The following is a 25,800-nucleotide window of genomic DNA, read 5'->3' as shown; positions in this document are numbered from 1 at the left end:
GTTAAAGTGCTACATATTTCCATCCAATACGTCATAATTGACTAAATATTTTGTATGTTACATGAAACAAAGAATATGAATTTACAATCCTTTAATTTAGAAATACTAGTTGAAACAAATTATAGCAAAAATTTTATTCCACTCAACAATTCTTTATATATAGCCCACATACATTTCCACCGTCAAAAAAAGATTGGATTTTGGCATGAAATATTATATACGAACTGGCCCAGGGGGGGGGCACGCAGTTACTACAAGACATGATGTGTAGTAAGTGCTTTTTCAACACTTTTTTTCAGGACCACCACCCTTTGCAGTTACTACACCTTGGTAGTAACTGTTTTCAGAAAAGATTTCCAGGTACCACCTGTTTTTTTTGAGTGATATTTCAAAAACAATGCTCGAAATTAACTAATTGCGATGATTTTCAACCTAAAGCCTTTTTGTGCTAGATTTTTTTTTAATTTACTTGGTTAACAGCTGTGAGAACTTTAATGATATTAGGGAAAGCATATAATTTCCAGTTGGGTCTGAAGAAAAATTTCTTTTTTTTCGTCCATTTATAACAAAAATATTTTTTTTAACAAAGAATTTTTCCACAAAAAAATTCATTTTTTGTAAAAAATTTTGAAAGTTCTTTAAAAAGAATTAAAATATAAGCACTTACTACACCAAAAGTGCTAGTTTTAGTGTTTGGCACCACCCCCAAACAGCAGTTACTACACTGTGTAGTAACTGTTTTCATAACTTCTGAATACAGTACCACCACGGTAGTAAGTGTCATACTGTCTTGTAGTAACTGCGTGCCCCCCCCTGACTGGCCTCAAAATCCAAAAATTGTTGTCCCAGAGACATCTTATACCTAAATAGTTTTTACCCCTGGAGTATTTACAGAACACTATCACTGCAAAAAGATTATGGGCCCAAAACTAGTGCCATTCTAGAAAGGTTTTTAGTCAAAAATTGGGTTTTTGCTTGAGAAGTTGCATTTTAGCCAGATTTAGCAGGAATTTTATTTCTATAATAGTGGATGTAAACAAATCCCAGACTCAAATGCGTTTGTTTTCCCAGGAGAATTCACAGAATACTATCACTTCAAAGAAATTTGGGTCCATATCTATCTCCATTTCAGAGCAGTTTTTAGTCAAAAATGGAGTTTTTGCTTGAAATGTTGCATTTTAGCCAGTATTAGCACATATTTCAATTCCATAATAGCGGACATACCCTTATCCTAAACCCAAAGGATTTTGATTTCCCTGGAGTATTTCCAGACAGTTCCAGAAGGCTATCACTGCAAAAAGATTTTAGGTTCATGTTTATTGCCATTTTTAAGATTTTCCCAGTCAAAAATGGGACTTTTGCTTGAAATATTGCGTTTTAGCAGGAATTTCAGTTCAAAAATGGTGGATATACCCAAATCCCAAACCCAGATGATTTTGATTTTCCTGCAATATTTCCAGAATACTATCACTGCAAGAAAATTCGGGCCCATGTCTAATGTCATTTTATAGATTTTTTCAGTTCAAATTTGGGTTTTTGCCTGAAAAATGGCTCTTAGCAGGGATTTTATTTCCCATAATGGCGGACATAGACGCATCACAGACACAAATGATTTTGATTTCCCTGGAGTATCTCCAGAATACTATCACTGCATAAAAAATTTCAGTGAGCATTTAAACTCAGTTTGTATAGAAGCTTGCCTTAAAAAATGCTATTTTTTGATAAATATGATTTTTTTTTGCTAAAAAGCGATTTTTGAAGACGCCATTATGAATTTTTGAAAAAAGTGAAAAACTTGAAATTCATTTTGCTTAAAGACTTTATTGTAGACTTCACTGCTAACCCATTATCCGTCGCTCGGGGACATCTGCGTAGTTTAGTCGTTGATCATCGACGCTAGGCGTCGAAAACCCGTTGTTACCCGTCGATGATCAACAGTCAAAAAGTTCATTTTAGCAATCAACACTTAGTCGATGGGTTAGTGTCGGTGAGCAACGCTCTTTTCGAATTTTTTTTTTAACCTGTCGTTCACCCGTTGTTCGAATGTCAGTGAACAACGCTTTCCTCAAAACTTTTTCCCTATGTTGTTCACCCGTTGTTCAAGTGTCGGTGAACAACGCTTTTTTCGAAGCTTTTTTTACACTGTTGTTCACTCGTTGTTCGAGCGTCGGTGAACAACAGTATTTTTAAAAATGATTTTTAGCGTTGTTCACTCGTTGTTTGTGGTGTCGACGAACAACAGGCAATTAATTTTTTTTCCCCACCGTTGTTCATTCGTTGTTTGAATGTTGGTGAGCAACGGGACTTTTTATGGTTGTTTTTTCACATCATTTGTTCGTCGTTTGACTGTTGTTTGTGAGTAAAGGGTTTTTCCAAAACTCCTATTCCAAACTCCGTTTTTTATGATAGTTGTTGAAAGTGTTGACAAATTGAAGAATATAGTTTTGAAAATCCCTCACTCATTTAAGATATCGTTTTAATTTAGCTATTCAAAATGCACGATGAGGATTCTTAAAGTATTCCAAATTTCTGGCCAAAGCCAATAAAACACCCCTGTCTCAGTGCCCCGGTGGCCTGATTTCAGTACATGATTTTTTTCAGTACATGGTTTCAGTACATGATTTTTTCCTACGTCACTGCAGTAATCAAATTTTTATTGCACTCATTTGTAATCATCCTAAATGGCTTGGGAATTCAAGAACTGTTTTTTATTGTCGCTGTCTTTATTCAATTTATATCTCAATTCACAAATGAGCGCAATAAAAATTTGATTACTGCAGTGACGTAGGAAAAAATCATGTACTGAAACCATGTACTGCAAAAAATCATGTACTGAAATCAGGCCACCGGGGCACTGAGACAGGGGTGTAATAAACAATTATTACAAAATAAATTTTTATAAAAACCTCTAATAATGATACTGTTAGGCACTGTTAGTGTAAGGTTAGAATAACTTTGGGTTTTACTTTATCAAAATGTCAAAATGGGGATGAAAATTTCTTCCCAAATCCCAATGGGGATTGAAACCCTATTGTTCTCAGGTAAAAAAATCCAGTGGCTATTTTTGTTGTCTGTAATTTTTTCTATTGAATTTTAAATTGGGATGTAATCGAAGTCAATTTTCTAATGGAACTGAAAATATAGGTTATTTTTCCCCACCGGTGACCCAGTGGGTCTGTGATAAAGGGTTTTGAGAATTTACTTGTGATTAATTTGAAATTTACTTACTAAATACCATAGCGCTATATGTACGCTACTTTATTACTGCCGCAAATTATCAAAATGCAACTATACTGCAATATAAACTTCATAACTCAAACATCTAATTACGAATGACCCCTTCATTATAGCAGAGGTACTGTAGAACATTACCCATCTATATAACTCAAACCGCTCCATATAGCTAATGAATTCCTTTTCCCTTGATGAACATTGGAGCTATAGACATTATACTGTGCAAGTTTTCAAAACCGATACACAGACGTACTAGCGATAGCGTAAATCTTGTATTTTGAATAAATTTTCTTTAGGTAAGTCATCGGAAAATGAGACAATCAAGACAAAAATCGTATGGGAGCCTTGGTATTGTTTGACTGGTGATACACGAAAACGGTACTATCATATATATAAAGATGTGAATCGTGAGTGATATATTTTTGTATCAAAATCTTTTTTGTTTTTTATCGTGTTATATTCATTTTCAAATTCCGAGGCTGTGTATAGAAAAAGGATCAAAGGTCCTCCGATAATCGTGAAAGCCCTCTCTCCATGTCATGCCTTTCATCCAAATCCCATTTAGATGGATTACTTTATTTTCATTCTCCAAGGCTCTATAGTGTTTAAGCAGGAATTTAGTTTAGAGGAAGCTTAAAAGCCAAAAAGATTTGTGAAACCACCATAATTTATTTTTGTTAAATACTTCGCTCTTTAATTTAAATTCAGGAAGACAGCCAGAGCAGAACCAGCAAATCAATATGGAACAGATCAGATATTAAAATAGTGTATTTTAGTAATTTTGTAATTATTTTAGAAATTAAGTTGTTCATAATATGAGTCGTTCTACAAATATGGCATAGATGCAGTAACTATCCGACACTCGATGCATAAATTTTCTTCCGACGCGCTAAAATCCCTGAGGGTCGGAAAGATTTTGTTATTGGCCATTTTTCCGAAAATTCTTACTCTTAGAATTAAGCTGAAGACGAGGTTTTAGTTTTTGGGTATGTTAAAATGATCAAATTTACGGTTTTTCTGTATTTAAAATCTTCTAACTTCAGTAACTTTAACCCGCTATTTATGGATCAAGGCGGGCTATTTTGCACTCACCTAAAACAACCGTCTATAACTTTTAAAATAGTAAAGCCTAGAAACTTTGTAAATTTCCTAATATTTATTCAGCTTTAAATAAATTTAATTTTGACACCTACAAAATTTCAACCTTTTACCCCCTGAAGGATCAAAATTTGGTCAAATTTGTCCCGAGGGTAGTAAAATTCACAAGATTTTCCTTGGTTTTCTCTTTTTTAGTCCCGGTAAGGGTCCAAAGTTCGATAGAGTCGGGCGGCACCCCCCCCCCCGTCAGCTCGCAACCCTATTACACCCCCCCCCCTCCGGGAACTGGATGCGGGTTTGTACTTTCGTGCTTTTTCACTTAGTTTAATGAATATTTGAAGAAATCTATCGATTTGATCCATTCATCATATTTTGAACATAATATTTCTGCGATACATAGGGCGTTTTCATGTTTTGAATTTGAGCAACCAGGATGCAAAAGAAATTTTTTTTCAACGGAAGAGTATCGGAATTCTTTAAGAAATTCGAAAAAAATTTCCTTTTGTTGTGTAAATTCCATGTTCATTTCACTGAAGGTACTTTATCGGGGAAAAATGTCCGGGGGGCAGGAGGGACGAAAATATGTATAGGTTGGTTGAGACGAAATTTTTCCCTGTCCAAAAAATTCCACGACATCTCTAGCTTTCTCAATACATTTTTCTGTAACTAAAACTTTTGTCCGATTTTTTAATTCCCTACCAAAATATTTCATATTTTTCCCCCGAATTTTTTATCCAACAAAAGCTGATTAATCACTTTCTTTTCAAAATAATTTCTCAATATGACCAGCCGGGTCCACAGCTCACCGCTAGATTTGTTAAAATTTTCGTCCCCTGTTGGGATTTCAATAGGAATTTTAAGAAATTTGAGAATTCGCAATTTTTCTGACTCTCAGGGCGACTGTGATTGAATTTTTTTCAACCCTTTACAGTTAGTTACAGGAACTTCCGAGCTAAAAAAGGCACCCTTAATGGCGGCACATAACGTACCTTATCTAGGGAAAAAATGTCGGAGTTTTATTTAGTCGGGTTTTTTTTTCGTCAGGGAAAAATTTCGTCACCTAGAGACATTTTCGTTTCCCCGACCAAAATTTCAAATTCGTTACTTTTCTCCGACGAAATTACAATTTAGTCACTTTCACCCAACTTAATTGTCCAAATGAAATGGTTTCCTTCACTAGCTCGACAAAAGATCTTGAAATTCGAAATTAGAGGATGTTGTCAATTTTCGCCTACATTCAGTCATTTTTATGCCACTTTATAGGATTTATCGTTCTATCAGCTCCCAAATTCACTAAACATTTATACAAGACAGGGTCCACCTTTCAAACTCCAGCCAGTAGGACGCCCCTGTCGGCCGTCAGAGTCAGTGCCAAGCCCCTGGGCAAAATCACTATCGATCGTGGGTAGACTATCACGCCACTTGATTAATTAACGTACTAGATTCTTAGTCTATATCGTGGGAAAGTTTTGAGTAAAATGAAACAATTCGAACGTCGAAATAATTCGAAATTAATAAAATTCGATCAACCATCAAAAGAGACTATTTTTATAAGAACAGACAGTTTTTTAAGGAAAAATTTCGAAAATTGATCATGAAGGCTAAAATCATATATTGTAATTACGTATGCAGAACAAAGTATCAACGACTTCTACAACTTCCATCGACTAATAATTTCTGGATAGAATTAAGAACTCAAGAGCTTATTTTAACTTCCTCTTAGTTAACCCGAAAAAATCCTCAATTAGTACAGTCATTCGAGCAAATTCCACTTACAGTTGAAATTGAGATCAGATCATCGAGAGATGGGTGAATTTAAATTACTGTTTGAATAGACCTTAAAGTAATCCATCTAGATGGGATCTGGATAAAAGGCATGACATGGAGGGAGGGCTTTCACGATTATCGGAGAACCTTTCTTGATCCTTTTTCTATACACAGCCTCGGAATTTGAAAATGAATATAAGTTATAACACGATAAAAAACAAAAAAGATTTTGATACAAAAATATATCACTCACGATTCACATCTTTATATATATGATAGTACCGTTTTCGTGTATCACCAGTCAAACAATACCAAGGCTCCAATACGTTTTTTGTCTTGATTGTCTCATTTTCCGATGACTTACCTAAAGAAAAATAATTATTCAAAATACAAGATTTACACTAGTAGTCATTTAGAAAACGGGTGGGATTGAAATTTAAGACTGGGCTTCGGGTTTACTATAACCCTATAAAGTTGAAGAAAGGAGAAATATTGAAGCACCCTCTAAGACCCTCTAACTACCATTGAACAATAAACCATTGAAATCAAATGTGAAATGAACAAATTTGTAAAATTGCTCACTTTGAACAAAACACACAGTGGAAAAGGAGTTTTGGAAAAACCCTTTACTCACAAACAACAGTCAAACGACGAACGAATGATGTGAAAAAACAACCATAAAAAGTCCCGTTGCTCACCAACATTCAAACAACGAATGAACAACGGTGGGGAAAAAAATTTAATTGCCTGTTGTTCGTCGACACCACAAACAACGAGTGAACAACGCTAAAAATCATTTTTAAAAAGACTGTTGTTCACCGACGCTCGAACAACGAGTGAACAACAGTGTAAAAAAAGCTTCGAAAAAAGCGTTGTTCACCGACACTTGAACAACGGGTGAACAACATAGGGAAAAAGTTTTGAGGAAAGCGTTGTTCACTGACATTCGAACAACGGGTGAACGACAGGTTAAAAAAAAATTCGAAAAGAGCGTTGCTCACCGACACTAACCCATCGACTAAGTGTTGATTGCTAAAATGAACTTTTTGACTGTTGATCATCGACGGGTAACAACGGGTTTTCGACGCCTAGCGTCGATGATCAACGACTAAACTACGCAGATGTCCCCGAACGACGGATAATGGGTTAGCAGTGAATTCCATCTCTGAAAATTTCAGACATGTGATTTAACCAATTTAAAGTTTACGAACTTGCAAAATTGGCCTTAAAAAGCATTTTGCTACCCAAAATTGGCTTAAAACGGCTCGTTTAGGGCTCCAATGGGCAAAATTTTCAACCCAATATGATTATTTTTTCATTTCTTCATAAAGTTTAGTACAGCAAATGAAAAAAATAAGATTTGCAATAGTTTTGACATATTTATAGGCCTGAAAAGGCCAGAAAATGCCATTTTTTCCAATTTTTGCCTGTAGTGCAAATCAGTACCCCCAGGGGGGTTTGGCCAATTTTGGACTTCTGACCTTAAAAATTGCGCAGAATGCCTCACAATAGGTTAAATTTGCTTAAAAAAACACTACATCTTGAATTTTCTGACTTTGACATTTGACGCCCCCCCCTTATCAAAACTCAGTATACTTTAAGTATATGTTATTCTGTACTGCAAGTATACTTTCAGAAGTACTAAAAGTATACTTTCAGTATATATTTTGATGTTTTGGGAAGTATACTTTAAGTACTAAATTTTTGGAACAATATTCCATATACTTTAAGTATACTGCATGGAAGTGTACTTCAAATATACTGCAAAAAAGTATAAATAAAGTATACTTTCATAGAAGTTGCTAGTATTAACCACATGGCCATTCAAAACACATTTTCAATGAAATTTGAAAAGTTCATGCCTATAAGGCTTATGAATTTCAAGAAATTTTAAAACTAAACTCCATTAATCTGATACATTGAAAGTAACAGTAAAGTAACTGTAAGTAACATTGAAAGTAAATATTCTTAAAAGCTCTTTAGCAGATAAAGAAAATCTGTATCCACACTCACACCAGGTTTAACTTAAACTACCTAACTCATCATGCTGTCACAGACTAGTATAATCACAAACAAGATTCATTACATTCATATAGTGCACCATTAGTTTTGAATAATATACAGGTAATCTTTATACTTATACATTAGCAAGGTCGCTGCACACCATCCATTGAACTTTACTTATCGTTAAAGCAAACCCTTCATCTTCAAATTTATAAATGTTTCAACTGTTCAAAAAATGGTCAAAAACAAATTTCTCTCACAACACCACACTCATTTAATGTTCTGATGTTATATGAGAGAATTTTTTCATGTGTTTCAAAGTTTTTATGAGATTCACTTCTTTTAAAAAAAATCTTTCATGCATGAAAATTAACAAAGGAAAAATGATTTCAAAACAAATAAGAACTTTCCCTCTCCAAGGGCAGTATACTTAAAGTATACTTTTTGATCTAATGCACCTAGTTATTTTTATTTTTATCTCATTTTGAAAAACAAGTACAGTAAAGTATAAAAACAGTATACTTTTCTCATACTTTCTGATTGCAGTATAAATGCAGTACACATTTTGTTAATTTGAGTGATACTTTGATTTTGGTAAGTATACTTAGAGTATACTTTAATCTTTAAATTTGAGCAAAAGTATGAATGCAGTATACTTTCTATATACTGAAAGTATACTTTTCTAGTCAATATTTTGGTACAAAACTCAGTATACTTTAAGTATATGTTATTTTGTACTGCAAGTATACTTTCAGAAGTACTAAAAGTATTAATTATTCTTAAAAGCTCTTTAGCAGATAAAGAAAATCTGTATCCACTCACACCAGGTTTAACTTAAACTACCTGACTCATCATGCTGTCACAGACTGGGTATATAGTGCACCATTAGTTTTGAATAATATGCAGGTAATCTTTATACTTACATAAGCAAGGTCGCTGCACACCATCCATTGAACTTTACTTATCGTTAGCAAAACCCTTCATCTTCAAATTTATAAATGTTTAAAAACTTTCAACGTTCAAAAAATGGTCAAAAACAAATTTCTCTCACAAAACCACACTTATTTAATGTTCTGATGTTATGAGAGAATTTTTTCATGTGTTTCAAAGTTTTTATGAGATTCACTTTCTTTTTAAAAAAATCTTTCATGCATGAAAATTAACAAAGGAAAAATGATTTCAAAACAAATAACAACTTTCCCTCTCCAAGGGCAGTATACTTAAAGTATACTTTTTGATCTAATGCACCTAATTATTTTTATTTTTATTTTTTTTTCAAAAACAAGTACAGTAAAGTACAGTAAAGTATAAAAACAGTATACTTTACTTATACTTTCTGATTGCAGTATAAATGCAGTACACATTTTGTTAATTTGAGTGATGCTTTGATTTTGGTAAGTATACTTAGAGTATACTTTAATCTTTAAATTTGAGCAAAAGTATGAATGCAGTATACTTTCTATATACTGAAAGTATACTTTTCTAGTCAATATTTTGGTAGGGGGGTCTCTTGAGAAGTAACAAAGTTCAGTACCTTTGGAAAAAAGGCTATGTGGCTATGAAGTTCGAAAGGAATCTTAAATTTTATTACATGGAATCATTAACGATGTTGTAATAGTTTCAGATTTCAAAAGTTTAGGGAAAAAGAGGTACCCCATAACCTAGTCCAATTGGCTACCCCATTGGCTACCCTGCTTTTTAGACCAACCCCTAAAGCAACCCTGATCGAACATTTTGTCCGACCCACTTGGAATCGTTATTTTGAGGCTTGTGCATATCTGGCCTGTATTTTCACTTACTGTTAAAGCTCTTTGACAACAAATTTGTTTTGATAACTCCACCGCACCAAGTTTATCAATCATACTTTCTGTCATAACATGTCATGATAACTTTCACCGATAACGCGCCCTTTTTAACTTTTTTGTTTTCATCCAAAATGGCTGATTGGAGAATTACAAAATGCCCGCTGCCTATCACCTCATGGGATTAACAAATAACGAGTGTGTAACTTGCCGCGCGAGTGACATCAAAAACACTCCATCGTTTTGCCACTAATTTGTTATTTTTCGTTCCAGACACTTGCGTGTGCTCCACTACGGAACAACTTTCATATTTCGATTTAAAAGCCTACTCGGTGCGAAAAAGACATTTTTTTTTTAATACGCCGTTCATTAACTCAAATCAAATTACTTTGGAGGTTCGGTGAAATGGTGGCCAAATTACTGTCCCATGTTTTGTAAGATAGTCCGAATTTAGAGCAGTTGACGGTAATCAATAGATAATCGATTGATTAAATTGATGGATAAACAATTTTCACAATTTTTACACGTTCGATAATTATATATCGATTTTTTTTCAATTACTTTATCCTATTGATTAAGTATTGATTATGTATTGATTATTTATCGATTACTTTATCCTATCGATTAAGTATCAATTATCTATCAATTGTATCTGACAAATTCAGATGGCAAAAATAAGCTTGTGGGACTTGACCACGTTCATACACGCTACGCTATTCCGAAACACTGTGTGAACGTCAAAATTGGAAACGTAAAAAAGAAGATGTTTCAAAGCAAAATACAATAGATCAAAATGGTTTTGCTCCACTATTTTCATCTGAACTGAACTGTTCCGTTTTCTTGCTCCAAAACTTTCCAAAATGAGTATGAACACTTCCTATCCGTAACAAATACCACACTGGAGTGATACAAAAGCGTAACGTCTCACGGCAACCATATGGTTTGTAATAAATAGGCGTATCCCATGTTTATTAATTTTTTTGAAATTTTCTACGCTTTACATTCTTATTCAAAACCGGTCGATCAGACATTTTTTTTTACTTTAAACTGAAGGGATACACTCAGTCGAGTTTTTAGATGAGTGATAAAGTTTTCCTTACAAAATGTCTGTCAAATCATCTCCAATGGGGTGACAAAAATATTCCCAAGAGTGAGTAAGTTTTCCCTCATAATTAATTTTATAATCAGACTTTCAGCTAACCTATAAAATGTTACTTACATGGGGGTTATCAAAAAATGGACAAGCTGGACCTTCAACAAATGACAAAGTTTTGGTACCACAAAACATCCCAATCAAAAAACAGTATGGTCAAATAATTGATATCTCTGCAGGTGGTTTATTTACTGGCGCTCTCACAAATAAGAATTATTTGATTTCTTTTGGATGTGGAAAATATGGACGTCTTGGATGTGGAGATGAAAATGATCATACAAAAGTCATTTCTAACTTAATATCTTCGAATAGCAAATTAGCAAAGGTAAAAAGAATTCTGAGCGCCATCTAAATATCATTTTCTTACCCTGATTTAATTTTAATTTATAGAAGTGTATTTCTCAGTCTATTGACCTCTATGAAACAATCTTACATCTTTACAATTTATAGATCTCATCATTCCATTCGTTTGTCAATTTTAGTTTGAATTTCCCTGACCTGATATATATAAAATACTATTATGACAGTTAAGTCATAATCAACCAGTTCCAGGAAAGTTTGATATTTATTTATTTATTGAAATTCACACTTTTTTATAAGAACACAAGACTGAAAATCGGCCAAAACCTAAGAAAAAATTGAGAACAAACTGAGCCTCAGATTTCATAAATTGTTAAAACATTACTGATTTTAACAGATTTTAAACTATTTTAAAAGTTTTAAAGAAACTAAGCGTATTAAGAACAAATTAAGAACATACTAGCCTGAAAATTTCAAAAAATAAGAGCATCTCTGTTTGAGCCAAAGATTTACTGTTTCTTATAAAAAAGCTTGTAACTTTATTATTATTTCATAACAAATTCAACAATACTGTTATAAGAGGTATTAATATTTTGTACGCATTAAACAGCTCAATCTTAATAATCAGCATTACTTCACATGATTTAAAGATCATGTTCCTAAAATATTAAAAATTTGTTAAACATGTTCTAGATTTCATGTGGATTATGGCATGCTGCTGCAATTGACAATAATGGTTCCCTGTATATCTGGGGGCACTTAAAAGCTTGTGGGACATCCTCAAACATGACACAACCCTCACTTGTAGATCTCAATAAGAATGTTATTGGCATATCATGTGGATTCAACTATACTTTAGCTTGGACAATTGAGGGTGTGGCATATTCCTGGGGATCTGGTAATAATGGCGTGCTCGGACATGGGGATATGGCCCAACAGAAAAAACCTAAAATAATTGAAGCACTGAATGGTCATAAAATTGTTGACATGAGTGCTGGATATTGTCATTGTACTGCAATATGTGAAGATGGAAAATTATTTACGTGGGGAAAAGCAGCTTTTGGTTCATTAGGAAATGGATCAACTTCTAAATCAGATGTATTAGTACCACAATTAGTTACTGGTTTTCAAAACGCCAAACAAAGCAGCTGCTCAATGGGTGAGAATCATGGTCACACTCTTGTTGTTAATAAGTCAGGCACAGTTTTTGTAACTGGCGATGGTTATAAAGGTAAACTTGGCCTTGGGGATCAAGAAAGTCACACCACCTTTCAAGAGATTCCTGGAGAAAGTTTTGGTGGTGAAGCGATAATGCAAGTTATGGCTGGTGGCATCAGCAGTGCTGCTTTAAGTAGTAAAGGTCATGTTTTTACATGGGGATGTGGTAGTGATGGGAGACTTGGACATCCTGAAGCTGAAGGTCACCGCTATTTGTTTCGGTCTGATCAACCAAGGATTGTTGAAAGCATCCAAGATATGAATTGTAAGAAAGTATCAGCTTCTTATTACCATATGGCAGCACTCATTGATTGAAAAGATACTTATTTTTTATTGATTATCCAATGAACATCCATTTGCATGAAATAGTAATGAACTCGATGAATGATTTTTTTTACAATCTTAAAAGCTCATTAGTCAAATTATGTCTTTTGAATACACATCATCTACTAAATTATTTTTTTTTTAATATGCTAAAAATCTTTTACAATTTATTCGTGAATCTTAGACATGATTTATACATATTGAACTTCATAAATTTCTGGAATATTTGAATATTTTGTACATGAACTTTTCTTTGTAAATTATAGATTTATATATGTAAATGAAATTGAAATTAGAAATAGACATGGAATTCTCCAAGGAAGTTTTTTTTAAAGGAATGTTTTACTAGCTCATTGCTTTCTTGCTAAAATTGACTTTCAGTTTCTTATAAGTAATGAAGTAAACAACTCTAATAAAACCTGATTTTGAATTTCTTGTTTAGAAGAATAATACTTTTTATGTCTGACAATCAGCAGTTACCAACACCGCCTTCACCAAGCTCCAGTGATGTTAGTCCTGTCAAAGGAGGTGCATTCCTCTTCTATGTCACCTTAATCTCTGGTCTTGCTGGCTTTGGTTTGACAGTTGCTAGAGCACGAAAGTCAGCACCCAAAGATGTAAATAATTTGAACTCTGAAGGAACACGGTTAGCTTTACGAGCTTTGGGATATGGAACAGCTATCAGTGTTACTGGATGTGGTTTGTTGATTTTTGGAGTGGCAAAAGCTCTTGGTGTCTCATCTGTTAGTATGAACTTTTCAATGCCAAGTTCTTTAATCACACAACATTGAAATCAGAATAATTCTAAATTTATTTTCATAGTCCGGGCATCTTTCTGATCTCTCTGTAAAAATACAAGAAAGAAACTACTGTTATGTAAGCAGATTATTTCGACGTATCTGTCACGTCACTATCAACTAAATGTTATAGAATGTTTACAAAGCTGCCTAACCTATAATGTTCACAAATTGGATTGTTTTATGTCTCTTATAATTTTCAAATATAAATTGATTTTAGGCCAAAGAGTTTGGTTTGAAGATGAAAGGGGTTATGCCATCAAAGGATGGAGAATTTGTTCACAAGTTTGATAACTGGCCAACAAAGATTGAAAAGAAGGAAGATGATGGAAAATGGAGAGAAGAATTCGGTTAGTGTAAAACGCAGGTCACAGGTCACAGGTCGCAGGTCACAGGTCACAGGTCAACAAAGTGCAGACCGGAAAAAAATAAGATCATAACATATACATAACATAACATCAATACATAGCGCATTAAATTACAAAAAAGTAATACATGCTATTTAGATATTATAAAATGACAATTGAATAGAATGACAACCTATTTTGACATAGTGACACTTACTTACAAAAATAATGACAAAACCATAAAATATGATGCCTAACAAGACAAAAGCACGAAAAATATTTATTATACAAAATGTGATGTGGATGGTGTGAATGGATATAAAATGACACCAAACAGAAGCTTGCAAGGACCCTAAGAGAGTGGTTTTAGAAGGATGGAACTAATTAATAATTCAGTTATTATTTTAATGTCTTAATGACAACTTTTGACAAAAATATTAACAGAATCATAAAATATGATGCAAGAGCAGACAAAAAAACGAAAAATATTTATAATACAGAATGTGATGTAGATAGTGTGAATGGATATAAAACGGCACCAATCAGAAGCTTGTGAGGTCCCTAAGAGAGTGGTTTTAGGAGGATGAAACTAATTAATTATTCAATTGTCATTTTAATGACTTATTGACAATTTTTGACAAAAATATTGACGGAATTACAAAATATCATGTCTTACAAGAGAAAAACACCAAAAATATTCAGCATGCCGAATGTGATGATAACAATATGGCTGGATATAAAATTACACCAATCAGAAGCTCGTGAGTTCTCTGAGAAGGTAGTTTTAGAGCGATTTCTTTTATTATATGTAACCATCATATAACATTTTTACAAACATTACAATATGTAATATACCTGTTATACGTATAATATGGTTTCAAATATTTTCTGGTCTGCGTTATACACGGCGCAAACTGCGAAAGATCGATAAAAGCACATGGTTAAATTTTGATGTTTGAAATGGTTTTATATGGATGAAATTGCTTGAGAATTATGTTTTTGATAATTCTTTGTGTTTTCCAAACATTTTCCTCTGCAATGACATTGATTAGAGTTAACCTGTCATCACTGACCTGTGACCTGTGACCTGCGACCTGTGACCTGTGACCTGCGTTTTACACTAACCGAGAAGAATTCAAATGAGATGATGATAATGAGATTTTTTCATCATAGAACTTATTGGAATTGCTTGGAATTGGCGAAACACTTGAGACTAATGTTATCAGTTCTGCTGAAAGACTCTACAAACAGTGGAGACCTGGGTGACTGATTTCAATAATTATTGAACATTGAAGTCACCATAAATTACCATTTTAAACCCCATAAAACACTTTTGTACTATATTTTTGTTGTAAATTCTGAAGAAGTATAAGAAGAATCTGACTCTCTTTATTTTCTTCCTTGAAAATCCAGTATGTTCTACACTTTTATTACAGTGGTATTATTAATACTCAACGTGTCATTTTGTTTGTTTCATTTCAGAGGAAAAGTATAATGAGTATTGGTTAGATTGTAATGAGGAAAGCTGCTTGGTCTCTTGTGTCATACCATCAAAGATCTTTTCAAATATGTTCTTCCCTTCAAAGTCAAGGTATTGATTTTTTTAGAACATGGATTGTCAACTGTCCTGAACTGTCGAAACCTACTTCGAATTTGAAATAGACATTCATTTTAACGTGCGATAAGTTGCTTTACTAACAGTATTGTTTTCTCAAATGTATTAGAATACAATTCAAAATAGAGAATTTCATTTATTCAGGAGCTGGTGTATTTTGACATATCACATTCTTATATTTCAGTAGTCCAGCAAGACATAGCAATCGAGAAATCTGAGCATGGACCTGAAGGTACATACAAATCACTGCTTGAGAATGGATTACTAAAAGTTGACGAAGAACAACAAAGAGTTGTGTATCGTCTACAAAAGCTTTACCAAGATGTGAGAACATACAATAAGACTTCAGCATCCAATTTGTTTGGCAAACTGTTCTCTTTTTCATCACAGAGTAGTAATGCACCAAGAGGTGTTTATCTGTATGGATCGGTCGGTGAGTTTATATGAAGTTAGTACGTTTCTGCTTTAGAGCTCAAATTCAAGATGACTATTCAAACTGATAAAGTAATCTAGGCTAGTGCTTAAAATTAACCTGCTCACTTGTTACTGCTCATGGGGGAAGGCTATATTATTGAACATTTTGCAAGCGGAAATTACATTGACGGTAAGTCTATCGCCATATATCCCTAACACCTTATCTGGAAGTGCTTGGATTTCGAACACAGTCCATTGCAGTACAATTCTGTAATCGAAACCTTCACACTACTAATCGGTAGAATGTTATAAGGACATTGTGTTATTCAGATGGTGAAAGTATGTATTATTGTTCTACATCTGTAATTTGGGCTTTTCTGATCTCAAATAAAATCCCTAATATTTAAAGATTGAAGAAATGCCCTTGGATTAGTTATTCCATTTTTACCATTACAGGTTGTGGTAAAACCATGTTAATGGACATGTTGTACAAGAATGTCGACATTAGACCAAAGAAGAGAGTACATTTCAACCAATTCATGATTGATGTTCACAAGAGGATCCATCAATTCAAATTAGACGCTCCACCTGTCGATCACAGAAGCAGAACATCCAAACCACTCGATCCCATACCTCCCATTGCTAAAGACATCTCTGATGAGACATGGTTCTTGTGTTTTGACGAATTCCAAGTTAGTTCATTATAGTGTTGCTTTTAGTTGCTTAACTTATTAATCTTGCTAAAATTGTTAAAATATTGCTGAAACGCTCGACATAGAACGAGCTTTTCTACAAAAACTTATAGAAAATCGTGTTACTGAAAGTCTGACCTTTTGTAAAAACAGTCAAATTCAAACCTCTCTTAAAATGTCGCCATACTAATATTTTAAATCGTATGGGCTTTGTGAAAGAGTAAGACTACAATAACCTGCAATAACCCAGGCTACAAAATTATAGCTTTTAAGACTTTTTTCAACCTTACAACTTAAATTGTAACATTGATTTAAGTTTGCAGAGTGTTAACGATGTAGCTGACAAAGGCCCCATCTCTAAACGAGTGCTTCGCAAATCTATTTATGGTTTCTTTGAGTTTTGTTCTTTTAAAATCCAAGTTCATTAATAATCTCATAACAGATCATCCATTCTCCGTACACAACGTTGTTTATGATTGACGGCTGATTTGGTGCGATTGTTTGGTGTATGCCAATCTCCGCGCTTAAAATCTCATTTAATATTCATCCAAAATCCAAACAAGACGACTTGAAGTCGAAAATTTCGCCTAGAATTTGAACTGCATGGGAAAACAAGAAGTAGAGATTGAAGCTAATCTGAAATCTACTTTACATCGAGACTTGATGAAACAATTTTACAAGAACAACGAGGCTTAAAATCGCTAAAAAAATAAGACCAATTTTAGAAAAATTGTTGTTTGATTTTTAAGAACTCATTTAATGTATATGCTTATAAAAAAATAAATATACTCATATTGCACGCCATCCCTTGTTTACTTCGTAAGAACTAATTACCGAAAGGTATATCACCGTCTATCGATTGATTTGATTCTTATAAAGTATATGCTTATAAGAAAAATAAATATACTCAAATTGCACGCCATCCCTTGTTTACTTTGTATGAACTAATTACCGAAAGGTATATCATCGTCTATCGATTGATTTGATTCTTATAAAGTAAATGCCTATAAGATAAATAAATATGCTTATTTTGTACGCCAACCCTAGTTTACTTTGCGAAAAACCTGCGAAAATCGTCCGTGGTTATACGAGCGTGTAATTTGTAAATTGATTTTACTGAGTTCGTCCACCGTATCAAGTACTTTCTTTTTCTAAATTTTTTCCTCACCACCGCCACAGAATGCTGATTGCAATACTTTCGCTAAGGCGAAATTAATAATGATATTATATTAACAATACTTAATTAATGAAAATACTATTTGGAAATAAATACTGGTTGGATAAGTGGTGTAATAAATACTAGAGCAAGCCAGATAAATAATGAAAAAAACCCAAAAATGTAGACCGAACGATAGATCTGCAAAAAACCTGAAAAGACCATGAAGATGAGAAACTGAAAAACCCTGTAAAAAACCAAACCTATCTTTATAATAAATACTATATTATCAAACGCTGCTCTTCACACGTCACTCAAACATGCATCAACGTCAATTTCGGATCTCTCAATCTGGATGCGGCGCGCCAACCTGGACAAATTTACTTACAGTGTCATGGCTTTCAGAGTGACAGCGTGTTAGCGTGGAGTTAATAGAATCTGCTCGGAGATTATTTTATTTGGCATTAATTTCCTGCTCATCAAGGAACGTATGTATTTTATTACATCATGTTACATATTATGTTTTCAGGTGACAGATGTAGCAGACGCCATGATTTTGAAACGTTTGTTCACGTGTTTGTTCGAAAATGGAGTTATTGTTATCGCCACATCGAATCGACACCCTCAAGGTATGAATTTCTCAGTCTCATTCTGATTATCAGTGGCGCTAAAAGCAGTGTGGGGTATCATAATATCATAAGATTTTCATAGAAGTCATAAAACAAATGTCGATACAGTGCTCCATACGTAAGTAGAGCTTTTAAATATATATTTCAATTTGCTTAAAAATTTAAAAACACACTAATGCTGATTGCATTAAGCGTGAAACTGGCAGTAGTGTGTTTTTAAATTTTTAAACAAATTGAACTATATATTAGGATATTCATATTTTGATTATTCTTGTTTAGATTTTATTTTCTTATCATTAGAATATACAGAACCTTGAAAAATACACGATAAATGGCCCGAAAATCTCGAAGAATATAAAATCTGGCCAAAACTCATACCCGAAACCTTCTAGAAGTGTAACGAGCACTGTTTCAACATTTGTTTTCAACAATGGTCCACAAAGCCTCTCTCAAAATAAATACAACATACTTTAGAATTGCCGAGAGGGTATTATCTTATGATTTTCATTTCACCAGATTTGTACAAGAATGGTCTTCAAAGAGGCAATTTTCTCCCCTTCATTCCCATCTTAGAGGTAAGTACGTCTTTTGTTCAGCAAAATAAAGTATTTATAGTACCATGTGCACCATTATTCTTTTTCCGTTTGCTTTTTATATTTATTATTTTTCAGAAATACTATGAAATTGCGCCTCTATCTTATTTATTCTACCAATCTTTTTCATATGATATTTCATATTTTAGAGATATTGTGAAATCGTACCTCTATCTGGTGTTGATTATCGAAGATTAGGTGAGTTGACCTTCTAATATTAAGTCTGAAAACTAAGTTGGCAAAACTTTAATCAAAGTCAAAAATTCTCTTGTTTACCTTGCCGGTGCAATCTTCAGGCAGTGCAGCTTTATTCCGATATACGAATATTCTAGAAAAAAATAACAACCCCGAACACAACCCCCAATGAAACACGGTGTAGCAGTTGTAAGTCAATTTTTTTTGAGCACTCTGTGATTCTTATAATTTAATTCAATTTATGATATGAATTCGTTTTTCAACTAATCATTTCTTTCGAACACTGCTTAACTCAATTTTTCTTCAACTTTTCAGAATTTTCGGACATTTCGAAAACATACTTCAATTCACAAGACGCGTCTACAAAAGACAAATTAGAGGATGTTTTCAAATTGTTGTGTGAAAACGAAAAACAAGGTAATAAAAAAATACTTCCGTTGCCCTTGTCAATCTATTTATTACATCGCTGCTCATTGACTTTAATAGGTCTCGCTTCTTGTGGGTCTTGTTTTTAGAGATTTTTTTTTTTCTCAGTCTTGCTTTAAATTAAAATCACGGAAAGAATGTGAAAGGTCTTCTTTGAATCTGATTTGCTACAAGCCCTTAATGCTCTGCTGGAGACAAAAAAGACAACGTTTCCTCTAAAACTTTGAAAATTCGATCTCAGTTTTTTATATGAGGAAATGTATTGCTTTATTGTAGACGTAAAACCCAAAACTGTGGAAGTGTATGGACGCAACAATGTCTTTCAACGAGCATGCGGGAAGGTTGCTTTTACAAACTTTGATGAACTTTGTAGAAAGGTAAGAACAGAAAATATCTTAAAGAAATAGAAATGCTTTCATTTCACTCATTCATCGAACTATCCAAAATGGTACACTCTTTTAGAGTTTTTAAAGATAGCTCATAACAATTTTAATGCATTTATGTTTTTTGAAGGGTTACTTAGTCTTCCGGAAGACTTATTGTTTTAATCGTGTGGTATCAAATATTAAAAATCAAATCGTTTCATATCATGGCCAACTATTAATAATGATATTTTTCCATTCATTCTTTGTACAGGCTCTTGGTGCAGCGGATTACATCGCGTTTGCCAAGACTTTCGACACCATCATTCTTACTGATGTCCCGGTCATGAGTCCACGAAGGAAAGTCGAATTAAGGAGGTTTATCACTCTCATTGATAACTTCTATGATAATAAGGTTCGTCCAACTTATCATCTTTCTACCCTTGTCGCATATTAAATTGTATGTCTTCGAAAAAAGTTAAATATAGGTAATGTGTATTACTTAAAATGATATCCATATCACAATTATCAGGTGTTAGCTTTATATTTTCTGAAACTACTGAGTGCTTTGTGTCGAAGTGAAGTGAGTGAATATTACTACGAAAAGTCTTTACCTTCGATTTCAGGTGCGGTTGATCCTTTCAGCAGCGCAACCGTTAGACAATCTGTTCATCACCAACGAAACTATGAACGATTATGATGCAGAAGCAAAACGCATGTTAATGGACGACCTCGGTCTCATTGGTGTAAGTTTTTTCAAGCTTTTCAGCCCCATTCCTAAAACACGTATAGATCTTTGAGCCAAAAGCCATATAAAAGGATTGCATTGCATACTCACAGATACTCACATCTGACATCAGACAGCCCACACCTCTAGTGTGTTGGCATTATAAGTGTTATGTGGAAGGGATTAAAAAAGAAAGGTACAAAACAATTACGTACAGACTGAAATCCAGCTTTTTGGACCTACCCCGGTGGGGTGGAGGTCCTATAAATTAACCTGTGTTCGTTCGTTCGTTTGTTCGTTCGTCCGTTCGTCTGTTCGTCCGTTCGTCTGTTACCGACTTTTCTCAGGATTGAATCATAGGAATCTTTTGATTTTTGGTCCAAAGGTGAAAAATGGTGGTGGCCAAAATGTGCCAAAATGTGCAAAATTTTGTTGGCTCAATTCTTTTTATGAGATAGATGTTTTTTTTGCTCATTAGGGCTTACTTTTGAAGAATATGTGTAATTAGACGTGAAATTTTGGTTGCTTGGCGTGTTTTTATAGAAAAACTGGCCAAATTCGATATTTTTTTATACGCACATTATCAATTACTTAGGTATTAGCTTTTCTCGAGATTGGCTCTTTCATTCTTTATGATTTTTTGCACAAAGATACGTAACTATAAGCCGGCTAAATGGGTTTTTTGGACTTTGTGAAAAATTGGATCATTAATTTTTTCTGATTTTTTGCTTGAAAGTAGGGTACCATCATAGGTAAAAGATGGCTCAAGCAGATCTTTGCAAAAAAAATTTGTTGGCCCAATTTTGGCTGCTTGGCGTGTTTTTATAGAAAAACTGGCCAGATTCGATACATAACTATAAGCCCTCGAATGTGACGGAGCCCGATTTTCGAAAAAAAATGTTTTTGGGCAAATTTGGGCCAAAAAACAGCTAAAGAACGGGTTTTTTGGACTTTGTGAAATATTGGATCATTGTTTTTTTTCTGATTTTTTGCATGAAAGTAGGTAAAAGATGGCTCAAGCAGATTTTTGTAAAAAACGAATTTTTCAGCTCAAAAAAACGCATCTTTATCTATAAGAATCACTTTTAATAAGCATACATCAATGTTTTAGCCAAATTACTCAATTTTTTGATGAGATAGATGTTTTTTTTGCTCACGAAGTCTTGAATATGAAAGAATATTTCAAGAGCATGAAATTTTGTTTTCTAAACGTTTTTTTTATAAGAAACAAACGACTAATTTTAATAGATCGTCACTGTTTATGTTCTGAATGATTTTTTAATAGTCACGTCACGTAGATATCAATTATATATGTGTTAAATACAGGTAGGTCCATAAAAGTATCACTTGTTTGCTCTTTAGGGGAGTCGAAAGTCAACAAATATTGATTTTGAATTTCCACTTGGACACTGTAATTGAAAACCTTTCATGACTGGAACCTGCACTGGAAACACAAATTTGTTCGAGTTAAGGAGTTATGGTTCGAGTTAAATAGGCTTTCAACTGTAGTTGGAAATCTTTCATAACAAAGTCAAGATTACTCAATTTACTTTACAGACCCAAGATGAAGATCACAACATTAGCCTGTTTACCGCTGAAGAAGAAATTTTCGCCATCGAACGAACAGTATCCAGGCTAACTGAAATGCAAAGTGAACAATATTGGCAGGCTAGTGAAGATGAAAGTAACAATCAAAATTGAAAATGGTGTTGTATATGTATTTATCTAAATAGTTGTGCACTAGGATTGGTTTGTAATAGAACTTTTCATAAACTAAGTCACGAGCAACGCTTACCTCGTTTTCAAAATATTGCTTTGGTAATTGATTCCCAGATGGGCAAAAGCAGTTGGCAGGTAAACAATACAGAGAATTGAAATAAAGATTTTTCTGGAAAATTTAGAGAGTTTATTTTCGTCGGAAAAAAAGTTCCCTGTGATAAGAGATCTAAGAAAAGATCGTTTTGAGTATTTTCTTGCAATCACTAAGTTCTGACGGTAATTTCTGATCATGAAGATGACATTTTCGATTGATATTGCTTGCGGTCTTCTCCCAATGCATTTCATGAATGAAAGCTACTGAACTTAATACGTTCAAAAAGGAAGCTTCTATCTGTCCATCTAGTAGGCAAAGGAAGGTAGGTCTTAAACGGATAGGTAATTTTGTCCTGTTTATGTAAAAGCTTTTACTGTTCAGATAAATACTTATGAAAATTGATAGTACATATTTTTACAATTTTATAATACAAGTTTTATTTTCTAGAATGTATGCTAATTTCGTAATCAGCTATGACTCGAAAAAGATATCGTATAATTTATTTGCTGGATCGAAAAAATACGCCATCTTTTGTTTATTTACGGTATTTTTGCCCTGAGAAACAATGTGTGTATTTTACAGACCAGTAAGCATTGACAAATACCATCATCTCAAAATCGGACTGATAATTTATTCAAAAGGGTTTGATATTGGTTGCCATGGTAATTCTTAAAGCGATAATTAAAGTACCGGGTGTTTCAAAAAAAATTGTACGTATAAGCTTGAATTTAGATTGTGAGAAAACTGAAAATATTATAAATCTAAACTTTTCACCATCAGAAAGAGCAAACGCTGACTTAAATTCTGAGCTATCGTACTTTAAATTTGCTTTTTTTCCCCTTCTTGTATGTTAGCTAAGATGGAAAATGGGTTTTGAGAAAATGAGTGACCTGGGGTAGACTGTTCACGGCTTTTTCTATTTATAAGACTTCTAAACAACTCATTGCATACTTTTTTTTTGCAAAATAAGTTCTTAGTTTATCCACTTACTTTTTCGAGTTGGTGACAAATTCACTGACCAAGCAAATATACAATATTTCCTCGTAAATCACTTCCACTTTCCTTTACTTTTATAGTAGCAAAAGAAATAGAGGAAACAATATTAAAAGTAAAAACTGATGGCTGTAAAAGAAAAGTTTATCAAATTTAAAATGGTTCAACAGCATTAGCTTATGGCAACTTGGTGGGTGAGTATTAAAATTGAAATAATATTTTTTAGATCGAAGTGAGATTTGTAAATGTTGGGAATTTTTTCACATTTGCTTAGGTTTTTATATGTTAGGTTAGCCTGGGAATCCAAGCTCATAATCTTAGAAAAAAAACAAAAAATACTTCACCTCACAAAGTTCTAAGATTATAGAGCTTGGTGCAGGTAGATTAGTCTGACACAGAATGTTATAAACAGTCTGTATGTGAACCCTTGTTGACAGACTTTCTGAACTTTGGAAACCCAGGCAAGCACACATAATCAACTTACCATAAAAACTCTTTCACAAGCTCTAAAGACTTTCAAAACTACTAAAAACTACATCAAAACATCAGCCACATGTATTTAGACTTCCAGCCAACAGCCATTATGTTTCGAAATGAATCATAGTCACAAGAAGAGACTATGAATGAATCTATGTTTTCATTTTCATATGTTTTCTTTTTTTCTGCAGAGTCAGCTTTTTCCATAAATTATGCGCGCGCATCAAAATTATCAAAATGCGCGCGAAAGTACTGCTAAGTAATACGCCGAAAGCTAGCCAATCAGGCCGAAGCTCATTGCAGGGAAAAATCTCCCTCAGTCAAGAACACCTTCAAATTAGCCTATCATAGGCTGATTAGCCTATCATAGGCTATTTAGACTATTTTATATAGGCTATTTAGCCGAAAATCGATAAAAACCTCGATTTCTGATGAAATATAAATAATCGCGTCTTCTCTAAGGAATACATGGTTTCTCATTGTCAGAGAAATGCTCATGACAAATTTTGACTTTGGGTCAATTTTGGTTTAGGAAATATTCCACTTTTTGGTACTGTGCATGCGTGCGCATGCGCAGGGTAAGAAAATCGGGCTTTTTGTCGATTCAGCAGAACTTCATTATCAGAAAATTAGCCTATAATCGGTTAGTTAGCCGATGGATATTAAATTTATTTATATTTTCGTTTCCAAAATTGAATGTTATGTCAGTTTAAGTGAAAAAGATTCTTTTGGCTTTGGGCAATGAAGTAATGGTGAAAAATAGACGCGACTATTTATATTTCGTCAGAAATCGAGGTTTTTATTGATTTTCGGCTAAATAGCCTATATAAAATAGTCTAAATAGTCTATGATAGGCTAATCAGCCTATGATAGGCTAATTTGAAGGTGTTCTTGACTGTCCCTGCAGGCGAGTTACCTGCGCCAAGCGTTAAACAAGCAGCAAAAATATCATAAACTAGACTGTGAATTAAGTTTAATGCTTGGATTCCCAGGCTAATGTTAGGTTAGATGATTATTTAATAGCTCGAGTTAAAATATGAAGAATATATAAGGTATCCTCGCACCAGAATTCCAACCTTTCATGGACAGCTTAGCAGAAGACACATAACAAATACCATCCCCGTATGAACTAATGAAATTTGTATTAACGCACGCCACACTTTTAACCCTTTGAGCATCTTCTGCTTATATCCTCTAGCGAAAAGAGTTTCTTATAGGAAGTGTATATGTCTATCAAGATCTGCGATTCAGACTATTCAGACTAAGCATTGCCCTACAGTGCAGCCCTTGAGCAGTGAAAAGGTACCCTTACAGTGCATTTGACCGAACGTTCTGACCCTTACAGTGCCACCTGAAAAATGAGCCTGAGGTCACAATGTGCAAAACAAATTATAAAAATTAAATGGATCCGAGTCAAAACTATTATAAAGATACGTCAGATATTTACTGTCAGACTTGAAATTCAGCAGTCTGCAAACACACCCTTACAAACAGAGCGTATACACAATCATGGTTGAAATATATTGAGAATTCCGGTTAGTCTCTTCGAGGGTATCGAAAAACCTAACCTTGAAAGGCGGCACATGCCGTGTGGGCGGGGCGGAATGTACGGGTCATACAAAAAGCGGGACAAAGGTAATTCAAGATGGTAGTCAGGTTGCGTT

General features: G+C 33.8%; 3 protein-coding genes across 4 annotated transcripts; all 3 read left to right on the top strand.

Annotated features, from left to right (window-relative positions):
- Window positions 1-9,684: 9,684 nt before the first annotated feature.
- On the top strand, window positions 9,685-13,214 carry LOC136801318 (uncharacterized). The gene is made up of 2 exons (XM_067057961.1): window positions 9,685-11,383; window positions 12,052-13,214. The coding sequence occupies exons 1-2, from the start codon at window positions 11,114-11,116 to the stop codon at window positions 12,889-12,891; spliced, it is 1,110 nt and encodes a 369-aa protein (XP_066914062.1). The 5' UTR covers window positions 9,685-11,113; the 3' UTR covers window positions 12,892-13,214.
- A 94-nt stretch (window positions 13,215-13,308) lies between these two features.
- On the top strand, window positions 13,309-15,425 carry LOC136801319 (transmembrane protein 242-like). The gene is made up of 3 exons (XM_067057962.1): window positions 13,309-13,643; window positions 13,918-14,046; window positions 15,182-15,425. Exons 1-3 carry the CDS (start codon window positions 13,359-13,361, stop codon window positions 15,185-15,187), a joined length of 420 nt encoding a protein of 139 aa, XP_066914063.1. The 5' UTR covers window positions 13,309-13,358; the 3' UTR covers window positions 15,188-15,425.
- Window positions 15,426-15,525: 100 nt separating this feature from the next.
- LOC136801316 (AFG1-like ATPase) lies at window positions 15,526-22,630 on the top strand. 2 transcript variants are annotated; one of them, XM_067057960.1, is made up of 11 exons: window positions 15,526-15,635; window positions 15,847-16,092; window positions 16,530-16,765; window positions 18,451-18,550; window positions 19,067-19,125; window positions 19,293-19,341; window positions 19,654-19,755; window positions 20,041-20,141; window positions 20,401-20,541; window positions 20,753-20,872; window positions 22,411-22,630. In XM_067057960.1, exons 1-11 carry the CDS (start codon window positions 15,560-15,562, stop codon window positions 22,552-22,554), a joined length of 1,374 nt encoding a protein of 457 aa, XP_066914061.1. In that variant the 5' UTR covers window positions 15,526-15,559; the 3' UTR covers window positions 22,555-22,630. The 2 variants fall into 2 exon arrangements, with proteins under 2 accessions (XP_066914061.1, XP_066914060.1); XM_067057959.1 differs by having other exon boundaries at window positions 15,844-16,092.
- The last annotated feature ends 3,170 nt before the right edge of the window (window positions 22,631-25,800 follow it).

Source organism: Clytia hemisphaerica, unplaced genomic scaffold, assembly GCF_902728285.1.
Source record: "Clytia hemisphaerica strain Z4C2 unplaced genomic scaffold, Clytia hemisphaerica genome assembly, whole genome shotgun sequence".
Taxonomy (NCBI): domain Eukaryota; kingdom Metazoa; phylum Cnidaria; class Hydrozoa; order Leptothecata; family Clytiidae; genus Clytia; species Clytia hemisphaerica.
Note: the sequence above shows the minus strand (reverse complement) of the source record. Positions and strands in the feature narration are given on the sequence as shown.

Excerpts from the sequence above, each read along its gene's own strand:
- LOC136801318 (XM_067057961.1), top strand. The coding sequence starts at position 11,114 with ATGTTACTTACATGGGGGTTATCAAAAAATGGACAAGCTGGACCTTCA. Across the intron at positions 11,384-12,051 it reads CGAATAGCAAATTAGCAAAG|ATTTCATGTGGATTATGGCA; the intron begins GTAAAAAGAATT and ends AACATGTTCTAG.
- LOC136801319 (XM_067057962.1), top strand. The coding sequence starts at position 13,359 with ATGTCTGACAATCAGCAGTTACCAACACCGCCTTCACCAAGCTCCAGT. Across the intron at positions 13,644-13,917 it reads AAGCTCTTGGTGTCTCATCT|GCCAAAGAGTTTGGTTTGAA; the intron begins GTTAGTATGAAC and ends AATTGATTTTAG.
- LOC136801316 (XM_067057959.1), top strand. The coding sequence starts at position 15,560 with ATGAGGAAAGCTGCTTGGTCTCTTGTGTCATACCATCAAAGATCTTTT. Across the intron at positions 15,636-15,843 it reads TTCTTCCCTTCAAAGTCAAG|TAGTCCAGCAAGACATAGCA; the intron begins GTATTGATTTTT and ends CTTATATTTCAG. Across the intron at positions 20,542-20,752 it reads ATAACTTCTATGATAATAAG|GTGCGGTTGATCCTTTCAGC; the intron begins GTTCGTCCAACT and ends CTTCGATTTCAG.